The sequence below is a fragment of the Nymphaea colorata genome, chromosome 10 (assembly GCF_008831285.2).
Source record: "Nymphaea colorata isolate Beijing-Zhang1983 chromosome 10, ASM883128v2, whole genome shotgun sequence".
NCBI lineage: Eukaryota > Viridiplantae > Streptophyta > Magnoliopsida > Nymphaeales > Nymphaeaceae > Nymphaea > Nymphaea colorata.
This window is the reverse complement of record NC_045147.1, coordinates 14229483-14246453: the sequence shown is the minus strand read 5'-3', so window position 1 is coordinate 14246453 and position 16971 is coordinate 14229483. Positions and strand designations below refer to the sequence as shown.

Genomic DNA, 16971 nt, shown 5'->3' with positions numbered 1-16971 from the left:
AGGCAGACTAGCAGTTGTCCAGTCCATTAACATTAGTATTTTAATGGGTGCAAATGATCCGAGCGCGTGTTCGTGAAAGGAAGAGAGATTCCTTCCTCAATAACAGAGCCACGCCCTGAAAAATTGCCTCTCTCCAGACACCCAAATCGATGAGCCGCTCACGGCCCTGTTCGGCCGAATGCAGCAACGAGGAATGAAAAGATTCAAAAACAATATTGACAACTTTTGAGTTCGAAATCGATTCGAAACCACGAAATCCTTCCCACTGAGCTGTCTCATGGTGAAAACACAGAAACACAAAGGAAGATGATGTCCCAACTTCCTCTTATTCATTCAGAGCACCTCACCAGGACGACATCCAAGCGTTAAGATCAGGTCTACTGAATGAAAAAGGAGATTTGAATGACTGTAACTGTAACGATAACAGTATAATGAGTTCTAACACCACAGGTGGAAAGCAGGTCGGGCAGAGTTTTTGAGCTCAAGATCTCGATCAAGACTCTGCTCGGAGCTCATCTGAGATTTACCTTAGATAACCCGTTAAAACTTAAATGGTGCCGGAAAACCAAATATTGAGCTCCACCAGTTTCATTTCCTCGTTCTCAGTTTGATTTCTTATACTAAAGAATTCCACTTCCAAAAATTTTTCAGTTACAGGAGATCTTGTCATAGCATGAACAACGGAGCTGCATACGGACCTAACGAGTTCTCCACTGCCCACAAAATGTAGATCTACATCCCAATCAAGAATGTTGATTATATGTAGATCAAGAGCAAGAAAGAGAAGACAAGATAAGCCATGGAGGAGTAAACAGAGGCAACGCTCATGGCCGGCGCCGATGACCGCGCCGACGCAGTTGGACCGAAGACCGTGGGATAAGAAGATGATGAACTTCCAGGCAGGGACGATGGAGCAGAAGAAGGTTGATTAGACGTCCCATTTGAAGGAACAAACACAGCAAGCTTCTGCAATCTGAGGCAGTGACCACCCACCCCACTGGTGAAGTAGAACGTACCAGGGCCAGTGATGTTGAAGAGCGTGTTGCCATCGTTGAAATATGCGATCGGATTAGAGATGTTGCATGATTTAAATGCATCTTCTGTTACTTGGACCAGAGATTCCTCGCTTGGTGGGTACAGAAACACTGCAAAGTTCAAAAAACAAGAGAAATTTATAAACTGCGCTTTCTTTTGTTTCTTACAGAGCTTTGAGAGAGCCGGCTTAGAGAGAATGAGGACGAAGACTTACGGAGAGAGTCACCAATACGGAACTTGTTATTCTGCGACCAATCATCGTAGATCTTTGGTGTCACAGGAGCTGGTACTCCCCATGCATCTAGATCCCCCACTCTGAATAGATAGCAGAGCACTCTGCCTGGTACAAACAGAAGAAGGCACAGAGCCCAGAAGGTCCTCACTTTTACATCGGCAAAGAACGCCATTTCTCCTGATCAGAGTGACGACCGGACGAGGTATTGGAGGCTTGGAGCTCCGTTAGGGACTTAACTGAAGTTTAGATCCTCCGTTCTTTATATGTAAGGCTTGATTTCTCTATTTTCAAACGTATGTGTGCGTGTGCGTGCATGCAAGCACATGTTTTATTTCGAGAGAGAGAGAGAGAGAGAGATGATTGAGCATATCATCAAAAAGAATTCTACAATTTAGAAAGCTTTCTTTTTAGAAAACTTAGATGATCTGACCAGCAAAAATGTACTAACTACTTCCTTCTCAAACGTAAGACTGTGATCCGTGGCAGACAAGGGAGTGCCTACAAAATCCAGCTGCTCGTATCTACCCAATCTCAGGATTCACTATATCATATTTAATAATAAAAGACAAGATAAAATGCCATTTCTAGTAAATGAGACCAAGTTAAACACATCTAATTTGGAATACATGTTTTTCCGGCCTTACAGTACCCGGCACGTAAGGCCGACCATTCAATTTCCAAAGCCCCTTTTACATCCTAAACATGATATGCCGTTTCATAAAGAAAAAAGTGGGAAGTTTTTTGCTCAACCAGAAAGGCCTATGATTGCTATTTAGCATCAACGTTGCTATACTTGTTACAATTTATCTGTCTGCCTGGCCAGAGATCAAATTTCAACTCTTAGTGCAACAGAGGGACAACACCCTCCAAGAATTGAAACGAGGATATAACAATAACACAGCACCCAACCCTGTTCCATTACCCATCATTTGGAGAGAAATAAAGAGAGAGAATATTGTAGTGGTCCACTATAGCTGTGTCAGCAGATACAGACGGTCCAGTGAGGATGTTGGGTGTTTTTTTTTTCAAAGTATTGTGGTACAGATAGGAGGTGAGGAGAGAAGTAATGGGGGCTCCTTGAGATGCATGTGAGACAGTTGGACAGATCTGGAGTTTATATATATGATGAGAGTTGTGCAGCAGGAAATGGGCGATGTCTCACTTCGTGTGGACCCAAAAAGCGACTGAAAGCCAAATGGGAGTAGAAAATGGCATCCATCTGGTTGCCATCCACATGGGATGTTTCGTGTGGGCGACACCAAGATGTGCATGAGGGGAAAAGGAAACAACTAGCTCAAGGATCATATTCAAAATGTTTTCTCCAGATCACTAATCAAGATACAATAGACAATGATCTACTTTATAATAACTTAACCCAAAGATACTATTTCAACAGGGCAAGCTGAGAGGGTGCGTACTTCCTTCTCTTCATGACCCTTGTTCATAATTGCTTTTTACATTATCATAATAAAAAAATGAAATTAGTCATTTGATGATGAAAATACCATCGTGCATGAGAGGGGCTGTTGTTGAAAAATCTGAAATGTAATTGTTGATTCATTCTAACTCTCTTGTTTTAATCCCGTAGAGATCTGATATTACAATGATGAGAGAGTATATTGCATTTTTCAAGGATGTGAGACACCTTAGCTAGTCGTTGTATAGATATATTTGCGTGCGTGTGTGAATACTCGATCATGAACATTCCATTTTCCTCTTGCTATTTGGGCCTTCTGCTTCTCAAGCAACGCCAACGTTGCTTTTCACAAATTTAGCCGTATAGACAGAGTAAAATGTTTAAATGGGAAGAAGATTATGAAAATTTTATATGTAAATCATATTTTATAGAATAACACAATTAATGGAATTAGTTTTCTTTCCTTTATAGATTCAACTTGGACATTAGATTTCCATATTTTATTCTTATGTTTTCAAAAGTTATGCCTCTGTGCAGTTATACCTGAGAAAGGTTAAAAAGACATGTAAGAGGCCTAGTTGGGGAGACATAATTCAACACACACACACACACAGAGAGAGAGAGAGAGAGTAAATTTTGACTTTCATAGTATGACAACCTTTCTTTTTTCTTTTTACATTCACTGCTAAAGAGAAAAAATTTACTCAAAAGAAAGAGAACAAAACTAATCAAATTTGTCATATTTATAGAATCAATATTTAGTATACATATGTAGGGTTATTCATGGGCACTGTCAAATTGGAGAACTTGGTCTTCATCGATTTAATCAGTCAATCGATGTGATTGGTATATAAAGTAACTTTTCATGAAGTCTGGATCTTCTTAAATTATTAATCACGCTTTCTGTTGATGGTTTCCATAGTAATTGATCTAACCCAATCAAAGCATCAAACAGTTGACAACAACAACAACAACAATAATAATAGATCCCGCCATGAAAACTAACTTTGGAGTGGAAATAGAAACAAAAAAACCCAAGACCTGAACCTAAGCGACTTAGTTCAGGAAAAAAATTCTGCTTAACAGGCAGCAGGTCACGGTCCAAACGACAATGCAGTTTCTTGTTAATGAAGTTTTGCCGTACTTGCTCATGTGCAGGTGCTTTGAGTTCTGCAGAATATTAGCTTACAGGTTAAACCAACGCAGTAAACTCCTCTAGTGTGTGCTTGTATATACGTGAGAAGCTGGGTCAGTGTGGTGGCGCATGCAAGGGAATACACAGGAATACCTATGCAGACTTATACATCTTAAACATTAAAACCCTCCATAATCATGCTAAGATGCTAACAACACACCAAAAGTCAAAATCATCAAAGGCCCTAAAGAACACTGCAAGTTTTCTTGGCAACCACACGAAACCATACATAGTGATTGCAAATGCACTGGATAAATTACATCTTTGCCAATTTTTCGTTGCAATCTATCCAATTTGTATCTGATTTTTAATGCATTTGGCTGATTGGCAGGCACAAGGAGGTTACCTTATTCCATATATTGTAGTCAATTTTCCAGTCGTCAAAACACAAGCTTGAGACATCATAGCCAAAGAAACCTAGATTGATAATTACAATCCTGCATCTGTTCCACGTACTTTTTTCTATGTTGTTTTTATGATCCCAGAGAAAACAGTAATAATTTCTCCGCTCCACCTTGTTTCCACATGCTTACAGAAGGATCCTGCCGCGAAGGATTGACAATACAGGTACTCCGTTGCCCATAAAAGTGCACCAGAAAGAGCCTAAACTGCAAAAACTATGGTCTTCAACCTCGGAATAAAGGTAGGGGGCCTAACCCCCAAGCAAGCTTTTCACTTCAACCTCGGAATGCAAGATTCGTGAGAACACAGAATATAAGTAACCAATCTAAATACAGTACTATGGAGAAAAATAAATGAGAGACCGAACTATACCGTTCAAACGATAAAAGACACATGAAATCCATTTTACCCGAGTTCAAGGCAGTTATTAAAGAGAACTGAAAGGTGTTCGATACACCAAATCACTGCTTAATTCATCCGAAGGCCTATAAATTACAAACAATATCTTAACCATCTTTTATGATAACATTAAGGTAATTTTTTTTCTTTTTTATACAAGTATATGGTGATGTTAAACAATGAATGCAAGTTACAACATATTTCATTTCCTTCATGTTGAAGAAAGCATAACCATGTCTGTGAAGAACCAAATGATTTAACTAACCAGAAGAACAACAGGGCACCGCCTATCGGTCGGGGATTAGCGAAGCATGAGCTGTAAGAAGCCGAAAGTAAACCCCAATGGAATTTCGATTCGCTCTGCACCCTGGTCCGGTTCAACAACTGAAGCATGCCGATTATAAGTTAAAAAGACATGCCAACCGAGTCCCCCATATTTTACTGCCTCTTGGGCTAATTCAATAGCTGCCAAGTCCAACCTTGATGAACTACCAAAAAAGTGATAACTGCATGCTGCAAATAAGACGCCATCACTTAGGTACCAAGAAGTCGCCAATCGTATTTCTAACCATGAAAATGGTCAGACCTTCTATTGATCAATGCACAAGACTCTCAAAACAGGCAACTGTAAACAGCAGACTGTTCCACATGAATTGGCACGTGAGGGAACAACGAACAATCACTGTAGCTACCCGTCTAAACCCGAAGAACAAAGTGGATTGAACTCATTCAAGACTTACTCAAACCACCGTTGTATAGATTCTGCCCGCCGAATAATCTGGAAAAAAAAAAAATTGAATCCTTCCCTTCACTGAAGGAAAGTAGTTAGGCAGAGGCATGCGGGGAATGATGAACTGCTCCTTGAGTTCATCCAATTCAATTGCTTGGTTCACAAGTATCCAGGAAGGATGAATTATTTCACTCAAAAGAATCTATGAGTTCTCCCATGCGATCGGATATGAGCGTTATGATCTCTTTCACGGTTGAGACCTCAGTTTGTCCATTTTCATGGAGGTCAGTTAGTAAAATAGAGCTTCCAAACATATTATGCTTGCAATCAAAGCCTCACGATACCATCGAGAGTATGCCTCCAATCCTCAGACCCATCAACAACCTTGGTCACGAATACCCTCCATGAATCAATATCAAGAAGAATTCCTCTACTCAATGTAGCCATAAGAACATCTGTGATCCTCTCCTCCATGCCCTTCCCAAGAAAACCATCAAGCAGCACAGCAAAGGTAAACCTGTTCGGCGCACATTCCTTCTCAATCATCTCCTCCAACAGCTTAATACCTTCATCTGCTCTGCCGGATTTACAGAAACCCCCGATCAGTGTGTTGTATGTATGGACATTTGGAGGGCACCCCTTATCGATCATATCGTCCCACAATCTCCCTGCTTCCTGCAATTCTCCATTCTCACACATCCCTGAAATCAAGGCGTTATATGTGACAATGTTCGGGATCGATCCTCGCTCGAATTCATCGAAAAGCTTTTTCGCTTCTCTGTGTTTCCCATGCTTACACAGCCAATATATGAGCGTGCTGGAGATAGCATTGTCCGGCGTGCAATTCTTCTTCAATAGTCTTTTCCACAATGCCGATGCCTCGTCCACCTTCCCCTTATGACACAACAAATCTATAACCTTACAGCACAAGGATGACGAAGGCAGAAACCTCCTCTCAAGCATATCGTTCAGTAGATTCAGAGCCTCCCCAGATTTTTCTTCCATGCAGAGCGCTTCGATCACGACGCTGTACGTAACGTCGTTGGGACGGACACCATTCTCTTCCATATCGTCCATAAGCTTCACGCCATCGATCAATCTGCCGTTCCTGCAATACCCATCGATCAAAACGGTGTAGCTGATAGCGTCAAGAACCCATCCTTTGCTGCGTATCTCGTTGAAGATCTCCCTGGCCTTCCATAGATCGCCGGAGGCGCAGAGGGCCCCGAGGACTGTCGTGTAGGTGACTGGATTGGGAACGAACCCTTGCTGCGGCATCTCCTCCATGACCTTGAGCGCGGCGGTTACATCATTCATCTTGCAGAGGGCCTTGATCAGAATGTTGCAGGAGAAGACGTTAGGGATGATTCCCAATTTGCAGGCATTCTTGTAGAGGAAGTGAGCGAGGTCGAATCGCTTCGTTTGGACCATGGCGTTGAGGAGGGTGTTGAAGGATCGGACGGAGCGGCCAACGCCGAACGCCGGCATGCGGAGGAAGCACCGGACGGCCGGCAGCGGCCGGTTCGCAAAACCGTAGTTGCGGATAGCGATGATGAAGGCGAGCTCGCCGCAGCGGACGCCGTCGGGCTGCATTTTCCGGAAGAGGGACTCCATAGCATCGAATTCGCGGGCACGGGCGAGGCGTTCGATCATAGCGGAGTAGGTCTCGGGGGTGTGCGAGAAGCCCTTGTGATATTTGCCGGCGTAGTCGAACATCTGGAGGGCGAGATCGACGTTCTGCTGGCCAGTTATCATGCGAACGAGGCGGCGTGGGGTGAGGCGGGAGGGCCAGCCGGAGATGGGAGGAGTGACGGTGAAGGCGTCCAAATTCGGGGCGCTAAGGAGGTCGGGGACGTCGACGGAGACGGCATGGATGAGCCGCTTAGTCGAGAAGGAGTGAAGATGCTGCCGGTAGAGCTTCGGCGGGGGCATGACTCTCTTTCTCTCCTTCCTCTCTTCCCGGGCTTCTAGGATTTCTGTCCTTTGAGAGTGGACTGAGCGGCAATGGGAGGGTCGGAAGTGGCGGCAACTGGAGGAACTGGGCTCTCTCCACCTTCCTCCCACAAATCCGTCCCAGAAACGGGTCGGTTATTTCTGAACCGATTTAATTGACCCAGATCCAGCCGCACAGGGCCACTCCAAGTAAAGCTAGTTTCGAACCTTGGATCGTGGTCCATAAATCTGAAACCCTAGGCTCCGTTTTGGCGCCATAATTCGCCATTTCTCTCTTCCCCCCATCACACGAAAAAGGGAGACGTTCAGGGCCCCTCTCTCCGTCGACACTCTCAAGATTTTTGGGCGACCGTGCTGGTTCCGGCGGTAGCTTCCCGTCAATTCCAAGGGGAGTCGTCGCGTTTCGTCTTCCGATCATGTCTACAGCGGCAGAACCGGCCGCTCCCGTCGTCAGATTCGTGGAAGTTCCAGTCATCGGTAGCGACTCCGTTCAGTGGGTCGACGTCACTGTCCCTTCTTCCGCCGAAGATTCTGGCGAGCCTTGCGCTCCTACGACGGAGAATGCTGCTGGCTACGCTGTCGTCGGTGATCTGCCTGTTTACCTTGTCTGGTGAGTTTAAGTGACTCGCGTTTGGTTCTTGAGTTTCAGTCGTTGAGTTTTTGGTGACATGTCCTAAAAGAATTTTGTTTCTTATACAAGATTTCACGTACTTGTTTTTTATTCGTGGTCTTTGACGGCGGTGATCAGAGAAGCTTCGTCAGGTTTTACATTAAGTAAAAAAATAATTGTGTTCAGTTGCGAAGTTCTAGGGTTTTGTTTGTAATTGGACGTGTCCTTGAGCGATTTAATGCTGCTCGGTTCTGCTTTCTCTGCTTAATTTTTGTCTAAGAAACCGTCATACTTCAGTAGAGGTGATTGTAGGTTTTTAGGAATGATTGTTTCGAAATGCTAAATATCATTTTCATTCTTTAGCTCACGTAGCTACCGTCTTGATATAGTAGACGTTTGTTGCGCTAACAGTGTACGAATGGACGTGCTAAATGGATCATCTCACTGTCTCGGACACCACCAGTCGCTATTGGCACCTGGTATGTAATTAGTCTTCGGGGAATGGCCTGCTGGTCCCTCCTGGACTCTGTAGCTCGGAAAATGAAGTTGGTAGACCAAATTTTCCCAAACTTAGTTTTCCTATAGACCGTTGCATCGTTTGTGGTAGCCAGCTCTTGAAGGAACAGAAGACTGTCCCACTCTACTTATTAGGCAATAGGTTCATTTGACGTGAAATAGGAAAGTTCCTGTAGTTAGCTGCATGTGGTGGACAACTTAGGTATCCTCTTCAGAGAGAAAAGGATAAGTCCAGAGTTCTAAAAGTGAACCTTGGTGGGCACTCCCTCTCCCTCATAATTACTAATTTACTGGAGGTGAGATGCTTTCATTTGTCCTACTGAAGCATTCAGGCTAATGTTGGTCGGTGACAGGGTGGGTGAGGATTGAAATCAATCATGGGCAAGCATAAAGCTGAAACCTTAGCTACCAGCCTACCAGTAGATGAGAAGGATGGGGTATGTAAAGTACAAGAGGGAGAACACACGGTTTGAGAAATATTACATTAGCATCTGTTGTAGGATCCATGGAAGTGGGAAAAAGTGAATTGGAAATGGGGAGCAAATTTTATAGCAAGGAAACCGTTCCTACTAACTATGCTTAATACTGTTAAGTGTTAAGATTGTGTTTGGCATGCTTTTAGCTGCCACAAATTACATTCGTATCTTGTGGTAGGGTAACTCCTTATTTCTACAGTACTTATTGATGATCATTGCCTACTGGATGTCTTACAGTTGAAATAGAACCTAACTGATTAACTAGTTGGCAGCATAGTCAAGAAGTTGGTTAGATTGTCGGTCAACTGCATAGTCCAAGGTCACTGGTTGGGTGACCTTGGCAATTGGACTAGCCTGCATAGTTGATGACTAGACAATTAACTGCTGACTTTCAGTTCCCGAACGGCTTACTTTCACTAGGCAACATAGGAATGTTGATGGATCGGGAAATGTGACCTTCAGCTGTGTCCATGACTTCCTTCACCTCGCATAGGGGAACACCTGCTTGTGCTAGATTTTGCCAGCCCGATGGACTTGTGAATTGGCCTGGTAAGAGAATTTGTTCCATAATTGAGATCTGGGCAGCAAGGCCTTGGCCTCTCACTGGTTGGCCACACTGTATGATGGAATACATCAAAATCTGTCTTCATTTTTTTTCATGTTAAGCCACTTTTTTCCTGCAAAAGTTTTTTATGAGTACTCTATACATTTGTGTAATTATGTTTGCATGTATGCCTGCTTTGCCTGTGTGCATATATTTGTCTCTGTTGAGCCATTGGTTATGTGATTCATGTATAAATTTTTTGGTTACCATATTCTCATTCGTTGTGTGATTTACTTTCACAATGTCCTGTTTTATGTCCTAGACCCTTAGCAGCTAGGAACAAATGCAAAGTGCACATCAGATTGGAATTTAAAGTAAATATGCAAACAAATAGATACTTACTTCAGCAGTCCAAATTTAAACTATTTCAGATAGGAATACTTGCAACATTTCAACGTTCAACATATTTGTGAGTGTGTCACATACACATGCTAACACTGAGATGAAAGTTGCCAATACATGTTAAAATCACTTTAGACTCTCTTATTTTATATTTGGAAAAAAGCATACATGTAAAGATCACTTTACAGTTTACACAGTCTCATCAATATTTGAGAGAGAAAACAACAGATATTTGATACACAACAAAGGGGGAGGCAAGTGATTTTTTTGGTTTTACCAATTATCCGAAGGTTATGCTGTTTGATTGATCTTTAACTGAAGGTTTGACATATTTGAAACAATTTGTTTCCCTGAGGAAATGGATACTTTTTTGCTACAGGCGCATTCACAAAGACTCTCCTAACTTCTTGGAATTATTAGAGCTATGTGGCAGTAATGAATTTCCAAAATGTGGGCTTCGTCTGATGTTCCAGAATGCGTTGTGCCCATTTGCTTTCATATGCGGAAACAAGGTATTTTACTGGGACATTTCTTGAGGTTTGGTTTGCACTTAAGTTACTGGTTGATCTAGTTCCATGTTAATGCAATTAGCTGGGTTTTGATTGGCTTTGTGTTCATGTATTTGCAGATACAGGGCAGTGCCGGGGGTGCTTACGTCTATGTATTGACAGTTTCAGGGTTTGCATACCTTTTCAGACTGAGAAACCTCGGTGCTTATGTCTCAGGTTCTGTTTTTCCAGAAAATGATCTCATGGTGGTTGATTTGCGGGCTCAGAATTCTCAGGATGTGAAAACAACGAGAATATCAGCCTTGCCAGGGCTCTTGGTGCTTGGTCGAAGTGATGGTTCTGTTGGCTGTTTTGAATTTGGAACACCTGTTCCAGGATCTCAAAGTATTCATCTGTGAATTGAGGCACAAGTTGTTCTATATCTGATTTTCTTCTGCTGGGGATTTATTTGAGTTAATGTCTTCTCCAGTCCATGTTCTTATTGCTTCCTGTTGATGGGAATGGTTTGTTTCTAGAGACTTAGAAAATAATGTACAACCTTGGTCATATCTTTCACATGTTATTTTGTCCAAAATAATGTGACTTCATTCTATCTAAATTTGGTCCTTTCAAAAAGTTCTTTTTGTGTTTGTGCTATGGGATTCGTCAATGGGACTAAATCTACATTTTGTATGTTTCTTATACAGTAGAATATCTAGTTTAAAGACTACTGTTTATCTGAAATGCTTTTTTCACTTGCAAATGTGCATTTTCAATGCGGGTGTCATTAGCTTGTGTTTGGCCTGCTTGAAGTAGCATCTCTACATTCAGTTTTCCACTTTCTCATGGAGTTTGTTGGTTGACAGGTTCTACTTATGAACTAAGAGATGTAGGGCTTAGCCGTATTTGGGGACTTGTGTCAAGGTATGTTAACTTTTTGAGTTTGTTTTATTTCATAGAGATATTTATTAGCTCATGTGTATTTTATTTGTTTACTTGTTTTCAACTTAATGGTTTATCAACTGCATGCATACAAGACTGTCAAAGAACTTGAGTCTTGATGTATAAAGTTTGATGATGTTCATGTAGCTAAACAATTTGCTAGCTGGTCATGTGGCACAGTAAATAGAGAATATTAATGCATATAGCAAGTGCTATAGCCACTCCGAATATTATATATACCATGACAAAATTTGTGGTCATAGCGTGCTTAGGTGCTCACTGCAGCCTAGATGCTAACTTCGTCCTTTTGTTTCTCTTTTAGACCTATTTTCTGGTGAATAAGGGTATCTAGACCTGCTTGAGCTTTTGTTTGTGGTCCGCCTCCTTTAAGCATCCTGCACCTTTCTAATTACATAGAATGGTAGACACCTTTGGGTTCAGGCACTTCCTGGATATCGACTATAGAAATAATAGACGCACATGAAACGAAGATCGAACACAGATGTAACGTGAAAAACCCTCAACTAGAGGGAAAAAACCGTGGGTGAGGAGGTCTGGTGCCCACTAGCCGCCAGACTCTCTCTCTCTCTTAGAAAACTTCATTAACCACAAGATTAGGGTTTACAATGGTATAAGTATGCCCAACCCAGGACACACTGGATCGGGTTCAGACCCGGACCCATACATCAAGATCCGTCAACACTCCCCCTCAAGTTGGACATACATATCAAACATGCCCAACTTGGATACATTTCTCTCAAATAGAGTTACATGTAAAGCTTTAGTTAGAATATCAGTAGTTTGCTCTTCAGACTCCCTGGCGTCAATTCTTTCTCTGATGAAGTGACAGTCAATCTCAACATGCTTTGTTCGATCATGAAGCACTGGATTGTTAGCCAAGTTAATCGCAGACTTGTTATCACAATACATCCCTATCCCAATATCAGTCAGCAAGATCTTTAGCCACAACAACACTGATATTCTAGTAGCAACTGCCCTATACTCAGCCTTTGCACTTGAGCATGAACAAACATCTTGTCTCTTGCTTCTCCAAACAACTAGATTTCCCCCCAAGTAGACGCAGTACCCTGAAGTAGATCTTCTGGTGTCAACACAGCTTGCCCAGTCTGCATCAGGATACCCTTCAATTTCAATAGACCTTTGTTTCGCATATAGAAGTCCCTTGCCAGGATTCTTCTTTAAGTAACACAAGATTCTATTTACAGCTTTCAAGTGCGCATCCGTAGGTGCATGCATAAACTGGCTCATCACATTTACAGCAAAGGTGATATCCGGTCTAGTCAGAGTGAGGTATATCAATTTACCAACTAGACGTTGATATCTCCCTTTAGCTTCTTCATACAAAAGTTCTCCATCCTTGCTACCGAGTTTGTGCCCAGCATCCAGAGGAGTAGAAGCTGGTTTGCATATGAGTTTTCCTGTCTCCTTCAGTAGATCCAATGTATACTTCCTTTGATTAAGCACAAGAGTCGTACTTGATCTGGCAATTTCAATACCAAGGAAATACTTTAGCTTGCCAAGGTCCTTGAGATCAAATTCAGTAGATAGTAAACCCTTTAATCTTGCTATCTCTTTTTCATCATCACCTGTAACAACCATATCATCAACATAAACCAACAATAGAGTAACTTTACCCTCCATCCTCTTTACAAACAGGGTATGATCTCAATTTCTTTGTTTGTAGCCATGCTTCTTCATAACAAGTCTGAGACGTTCAAACCATGCTCGGGGAAACTGTTTAAGCCCATACAAAGCCTTCTTCAGTTTACAACATTTTCCAGGTCTCTCAAAACCCGGGGGCATACACATATACACTTCCTCTTCGAGATCTCCGTTGAGAAAGACATTTTTAACATCGAGTTGGCACATCTCCCAACCCTTCAGCACCGTTAAAGAAATAATAACTCTAACAGTCTTTATTTTCGCAACTGGGGCAAACGTCTCTAACTAGTCGATCCCATATTTTTGAACCCCTTGGCCACCAGGGGTGCTTTGTACCTCTCAATGTTCCCATCTGGTTTGTACTTAATGGTGTAGACCCACTTTGACCCAACCAAATGAGTTGCTTCAGGAATCTCTACCACTTCCCATGTTTGATTTCTGTCTAAGGCCTCCATCTCTTCTTGCATAACATGAGCCCACTTGGGGTCACTTTGAGCCTCTGTAACATTCTTGGGAATCACAACCACAGACAAAGAGGATACAAAACATTTGTAGTCAGTGCTTAATCTAGAGTAAGATACAAAGTTACCAATAGGGTGTTGGGTACATGACCTGACACCCTTTCTCAGGGCAATGGGAAGATCCTTCTTTTTATTTTCTATCTGACTTTCTCTCTCAACGGGTTGTTTCTGAGCATGACTTGGGTCATCCAAGGAAGAAGTAGGATTGAGATTCGGAGTGGACTTCTCATCATCAATCACCTTGTCAATACAAACTCTTCTCTTAGAATACACCTGCCCAAACAAACGATTGCATTCTTTTTCTGTCTCCGTAGGACACTCTCCCTCCTTTTCCTGTTCATGTACCTCAATAGACATCCTATCTTATTCTTTTCCAAGCACATCGATAGATGGATTTTTTTTGCGTCTGTAATTCAAAAAATCTATAAACTGAATTTCCTGACGTGGAGAATACTCTTCCTTAGACATTGACTTCTCCCCCTGAAGAGAATTCTCACCAAAATAAGAGACATGTTCCAAGAATGTGACATCATTGGTAATGTAAACTCGACCAGTGGTGGGATCTAGACATTTATGCCCATTTTGAGTAGGAGAATACCTAAGAAATTTTTCCTTAATTGATTTGGGGTCAAGTTTTTTCACATTTGGGCTGTGGTTATGAATGAAACATACACATCCAAAGACCCGAGGAGGGAGGTGAAAAGGTTGGCTACTCCCTGGAAGCATGGAGTATGGTGTACGACCATTTAGCACCCGACTAGGCATGCGATTAATCAAATAGACACTAGTAATGACCGCATCTCAATAATATTTTGGAAGATTCCTTTGGAATAATAAAGCTCTGGTGACATTAAGTAACTGACGGTTTTTCCTCTCAGCAACTCCATTTTGAGGGGGTGTATAACTACATGATGTCTCATGAACAATCCCCTTCTTCCGAAGGAATTCCTCGACAGTGAGACACATATACTCACGAGCATTATCGGACCGAAAGGTCTTGACAGACCCACCATACTGGTTTTCCACTAGGAGGATGAAAGTTTCTATAATATGAGGCACTTCGCTACGGTCTTTCAACAAATAAACAAAAGTACACCTTGAATAGTCATCTATGAAAGTCATAAAATACTGAAAACCACCACGACAATGAATGCCTGAGGACCCCCACACATCAGAATGAATCAAGGAGAAAACTTTATTAGCACAACTATTTGAAATTGGATATGAAGCTCTAACATGCTTCGCAAACTGACACACATCACAAGATAACATGGAAATGTTTAAACTAGAACATAATTCAGGGAACAATTGTTTCAAAATCCCAAAAGGGAGATGACCAAGGCGTTCATGTCAATACAAAAATAACTGACGACACTCTTCCTTCTTCTTCTCTATCCTGCTGACTGCTGACATAAGGGTTGTGGCAACGCGTATAGGAAGCCGATACAAACCATCAGACACCAAACAAATCCCAATCTTCTTTCCTGTCACCAAGTCCTGCAAAACACAACGTTTTTCAAAAAATATAAGTTCACAGTTCAGTTCCTTGGTAATCTTGCTAACAGATAAAAGATTTAAGGGAAGATGGGGAACATGCAAGACACCATGCACTAATAAATTGTTCAACAAAGAAAGACTCCCTTTTCCTGCCACAGAGGTAAAGGAGCCATCGGCAAGAGACACACGTTCCTTTCCCGAGGATAGCTTGTAGTCATGAAAAAGTTTGGGGTTATCAGTCATGTGATGAGTGGCACCGCTATCAACAATCCACTCTCCCATACAAGAAGTACCTTGTTTACCCGAAACGGCCAGTGCCTGATTAACCTTCACCTCATCTGACGTGTCTGCCTGACCAACATCAATCTGGCTCAAATATGCTCGCAGTTCATGAATCTGTTATGCAGAAATAGAAACTTTACCATCACTAGGATTCGTTGCATTCAAAACAAGCTTCTTCCCACCAGAAGATCTCCCCTTACTATTCTTCTTCTCTGGATGCAGTTCCCAACAAAAGTCCATAGTATGATCTAGTTTTTTGCAGTGTGTACATTTATGGGAAGAACGAGCAGTTCCCATAGAGGCACGGCTAACGAAGGCGGACCGTTCATTGTGAGACATGGGATCCCCCTTTCTCCCACTTATGACCAACCTCCTTTGCTCTTCAGCTTCAACACGAGAATAAACATCTTCAATACTGAATGATTCGTGTTAAGAATCTGACTCCTTATATTTTCAAATTCATCATTCAGTTCAACTAAGAAAAGGAATACCCTATTCTCCCACTCCTTGGCCATATACTGCATCTGGTCTTTCGTTGCATTCAAAACAAGCTTCTTCCCACCAGAAGACCTCCCCCTACTATTCTTCTTCTCTGGATGCAGGTCCCAACAAAAGTCCATAGTATGACCTAGTTTTTTGCAGTGTGTACATTTATGGGAAGAACAAACAGTTCCCATAGAGGCACGACTAACGAAGGCGGACCGTTCATTGTGAGACATGGGATCCCATTTCTCCCACTTATGACCAGCCTCCTTTGCTCTTCAGCTTCAACACGAGAATAAACATCTTCAATACTGAATGATTCGTCAGAGTTAAGAATCTGACTCTTTATGTTTTCAAATTCATCATTCAGTCCAACTAAGAAAAGGAATACCCTATTTTCCCACTCCTTGGCCATATACTGCATCTGGTCTTGAGGACAACTCCATGTAACATCAGAATGGTAGTCAAGATCCTCCCACTTAGATTTTAATGCTGCGTAGAAATCTGTGACCAAGAGACCCCTTGTCGCATAGCATACACGTCCTTCATTAGTTGATACACACGAACTTTTATTTTCTTTTGACCATACTTCTGTTCCAAAATAATCCACATATCCCTCGCAGTCTTCTTACGAAGAATGAGGGGTTGAATATCCGAGGACACCGAATTAACAATCCAAGTTTTTACCTTGTTGTCTTCAAGAAACCATGTATCCCAAGCCATACTATCCACAGCAGGTTCAACTTTTCTCCCATTCACATAAGCAATTCGTCCTCAACCAACGATCCCCATAGTAATTGCAGTGGACCATCGTAGATAATTCTCCTTGGTAAGCTGAATGGTGTTAACTTGAACCGGTACATTATCAGTTTTCACGGTCCCAACATCAGGTTGATCGATATTGACTGTGGAGGAGGAAGACGAGTCGGCCATGATCACCAACTACAAACGGCTGACCAACAAAGGCACACAGCAGTGGCAACCCCTGAGGACGACACACCTGGTCGGGCGACGCTGGAGCGATCAGCGGCGCTGGGAAAATCAGCGACGGTGCTGGAGTAGAACGACGACACAACAAGGGCACCGGTGGCAGCAAAATAGATGAAGGCAGCGGCAGCAAACAGCCACAGCGGAAGTGGCAAGGTCGGGCAGAACGTGAGA

At 42.4% G+C, this 16971-nt stretch overlaps 3 protein-coding genes across 5 annotated transcripts in view; 1 reads left to right on the top strand and 2 right to left on the bottom strand.

The window, feature by feature from the left end:
* Positions 1-522: 522 nt before the first annotated feature.
* On the bottom strand, positions 523-1515 carry LOC116263098 (mavicyanin-like). The gene is made up of 2 exons (XM_031642689.2): positions 1250-1515; positions 523-1145 (listed from the first exon to the last, which is right to left on the bottom strand). The coding sequence occupies exons 1-2, from the start codon at positions 1440-1442 to the stop codon at positions 757-759; spliced, it is 582 nt and encodes a 193-aa protein (XP_031498549.1). The 5' UTR covers positions 1443-1515; the 3' UTR covers positions 523-756.
* Positions 1516-4736: 3221 nt separating this feature from the next.
* LOC116261812 (pentatricopeptide repeat-containing protein At5g16420, mitochondrial) lies at positions 4737-7458 on the bottom strand. Its single transcript, XM_031640691.2, has one exon. The coding sequence runs from the start codon at positions 7343-7345 to the stop codon at positions 5741-5743; it is 1605 nt and encodes a 534-aa protein (XP_031496551.1). The 5' UTR covers positions 7346-7458; the 3' UTR covers positions 4737-5740.
* Positions 7459-7617: 159 nt separating this feature from the next.
* The window catches only part of LOC116261811 (nuclear pore complex protein NUP160), a 28532-nt gene continuing 19178 nt past the window's right edge, over positions 7618-16971 (top strand). Inside the window, exons 1-4 of one of the 3 annotated variants that reach the window (XM_050079897.1) lie at positions 7618-7976; positions 10294-10426; positions 10543-10807; positions 11269-11326. In XM_050079897.1, coding sequence (XP_049935854.1) covers positions 7783-7976; positions 10294-10426; positions 10543-10807; positions 11269-11326 — 650 coding nt within the window. In that variant the 5' untranslated portion in view covers positions 7618-7782. The remainder of the gene's footprint in view (positions 7977-10293; positions 10427-10542; positions 10808-11268; positions 11327-16971) is intronic. The other 2 variants (XM_031640689.2, XM_031640688.2) reach the window with 2 other exon arrangements.

Bases quoted from the DNA above. Each gene is read 5' to 3' on its own strand.
- LOC116261812 (XM_031640691.2), bottom strand. From the start codon at position 7,345: ATGCCCCCGCCGAAGCTCTACCGGCAGCATCTTCACTCCTTCTCGACT.
- LOC116263098 (XM_031642689.2), bottom strand. From the start codon at position 1,442: ATGGCGTTCTTTGCCGATGTAAAAGTGAGGACCTTCTGGGCTCTGTGC. The intron at 1,146-1,249 runs GTAAGTCTTCGT...TGAACTTTGCAG, and splicing joins CCGTATTGGTGACTCTCTCC to TGTTTCTGTACCCACCAAGC.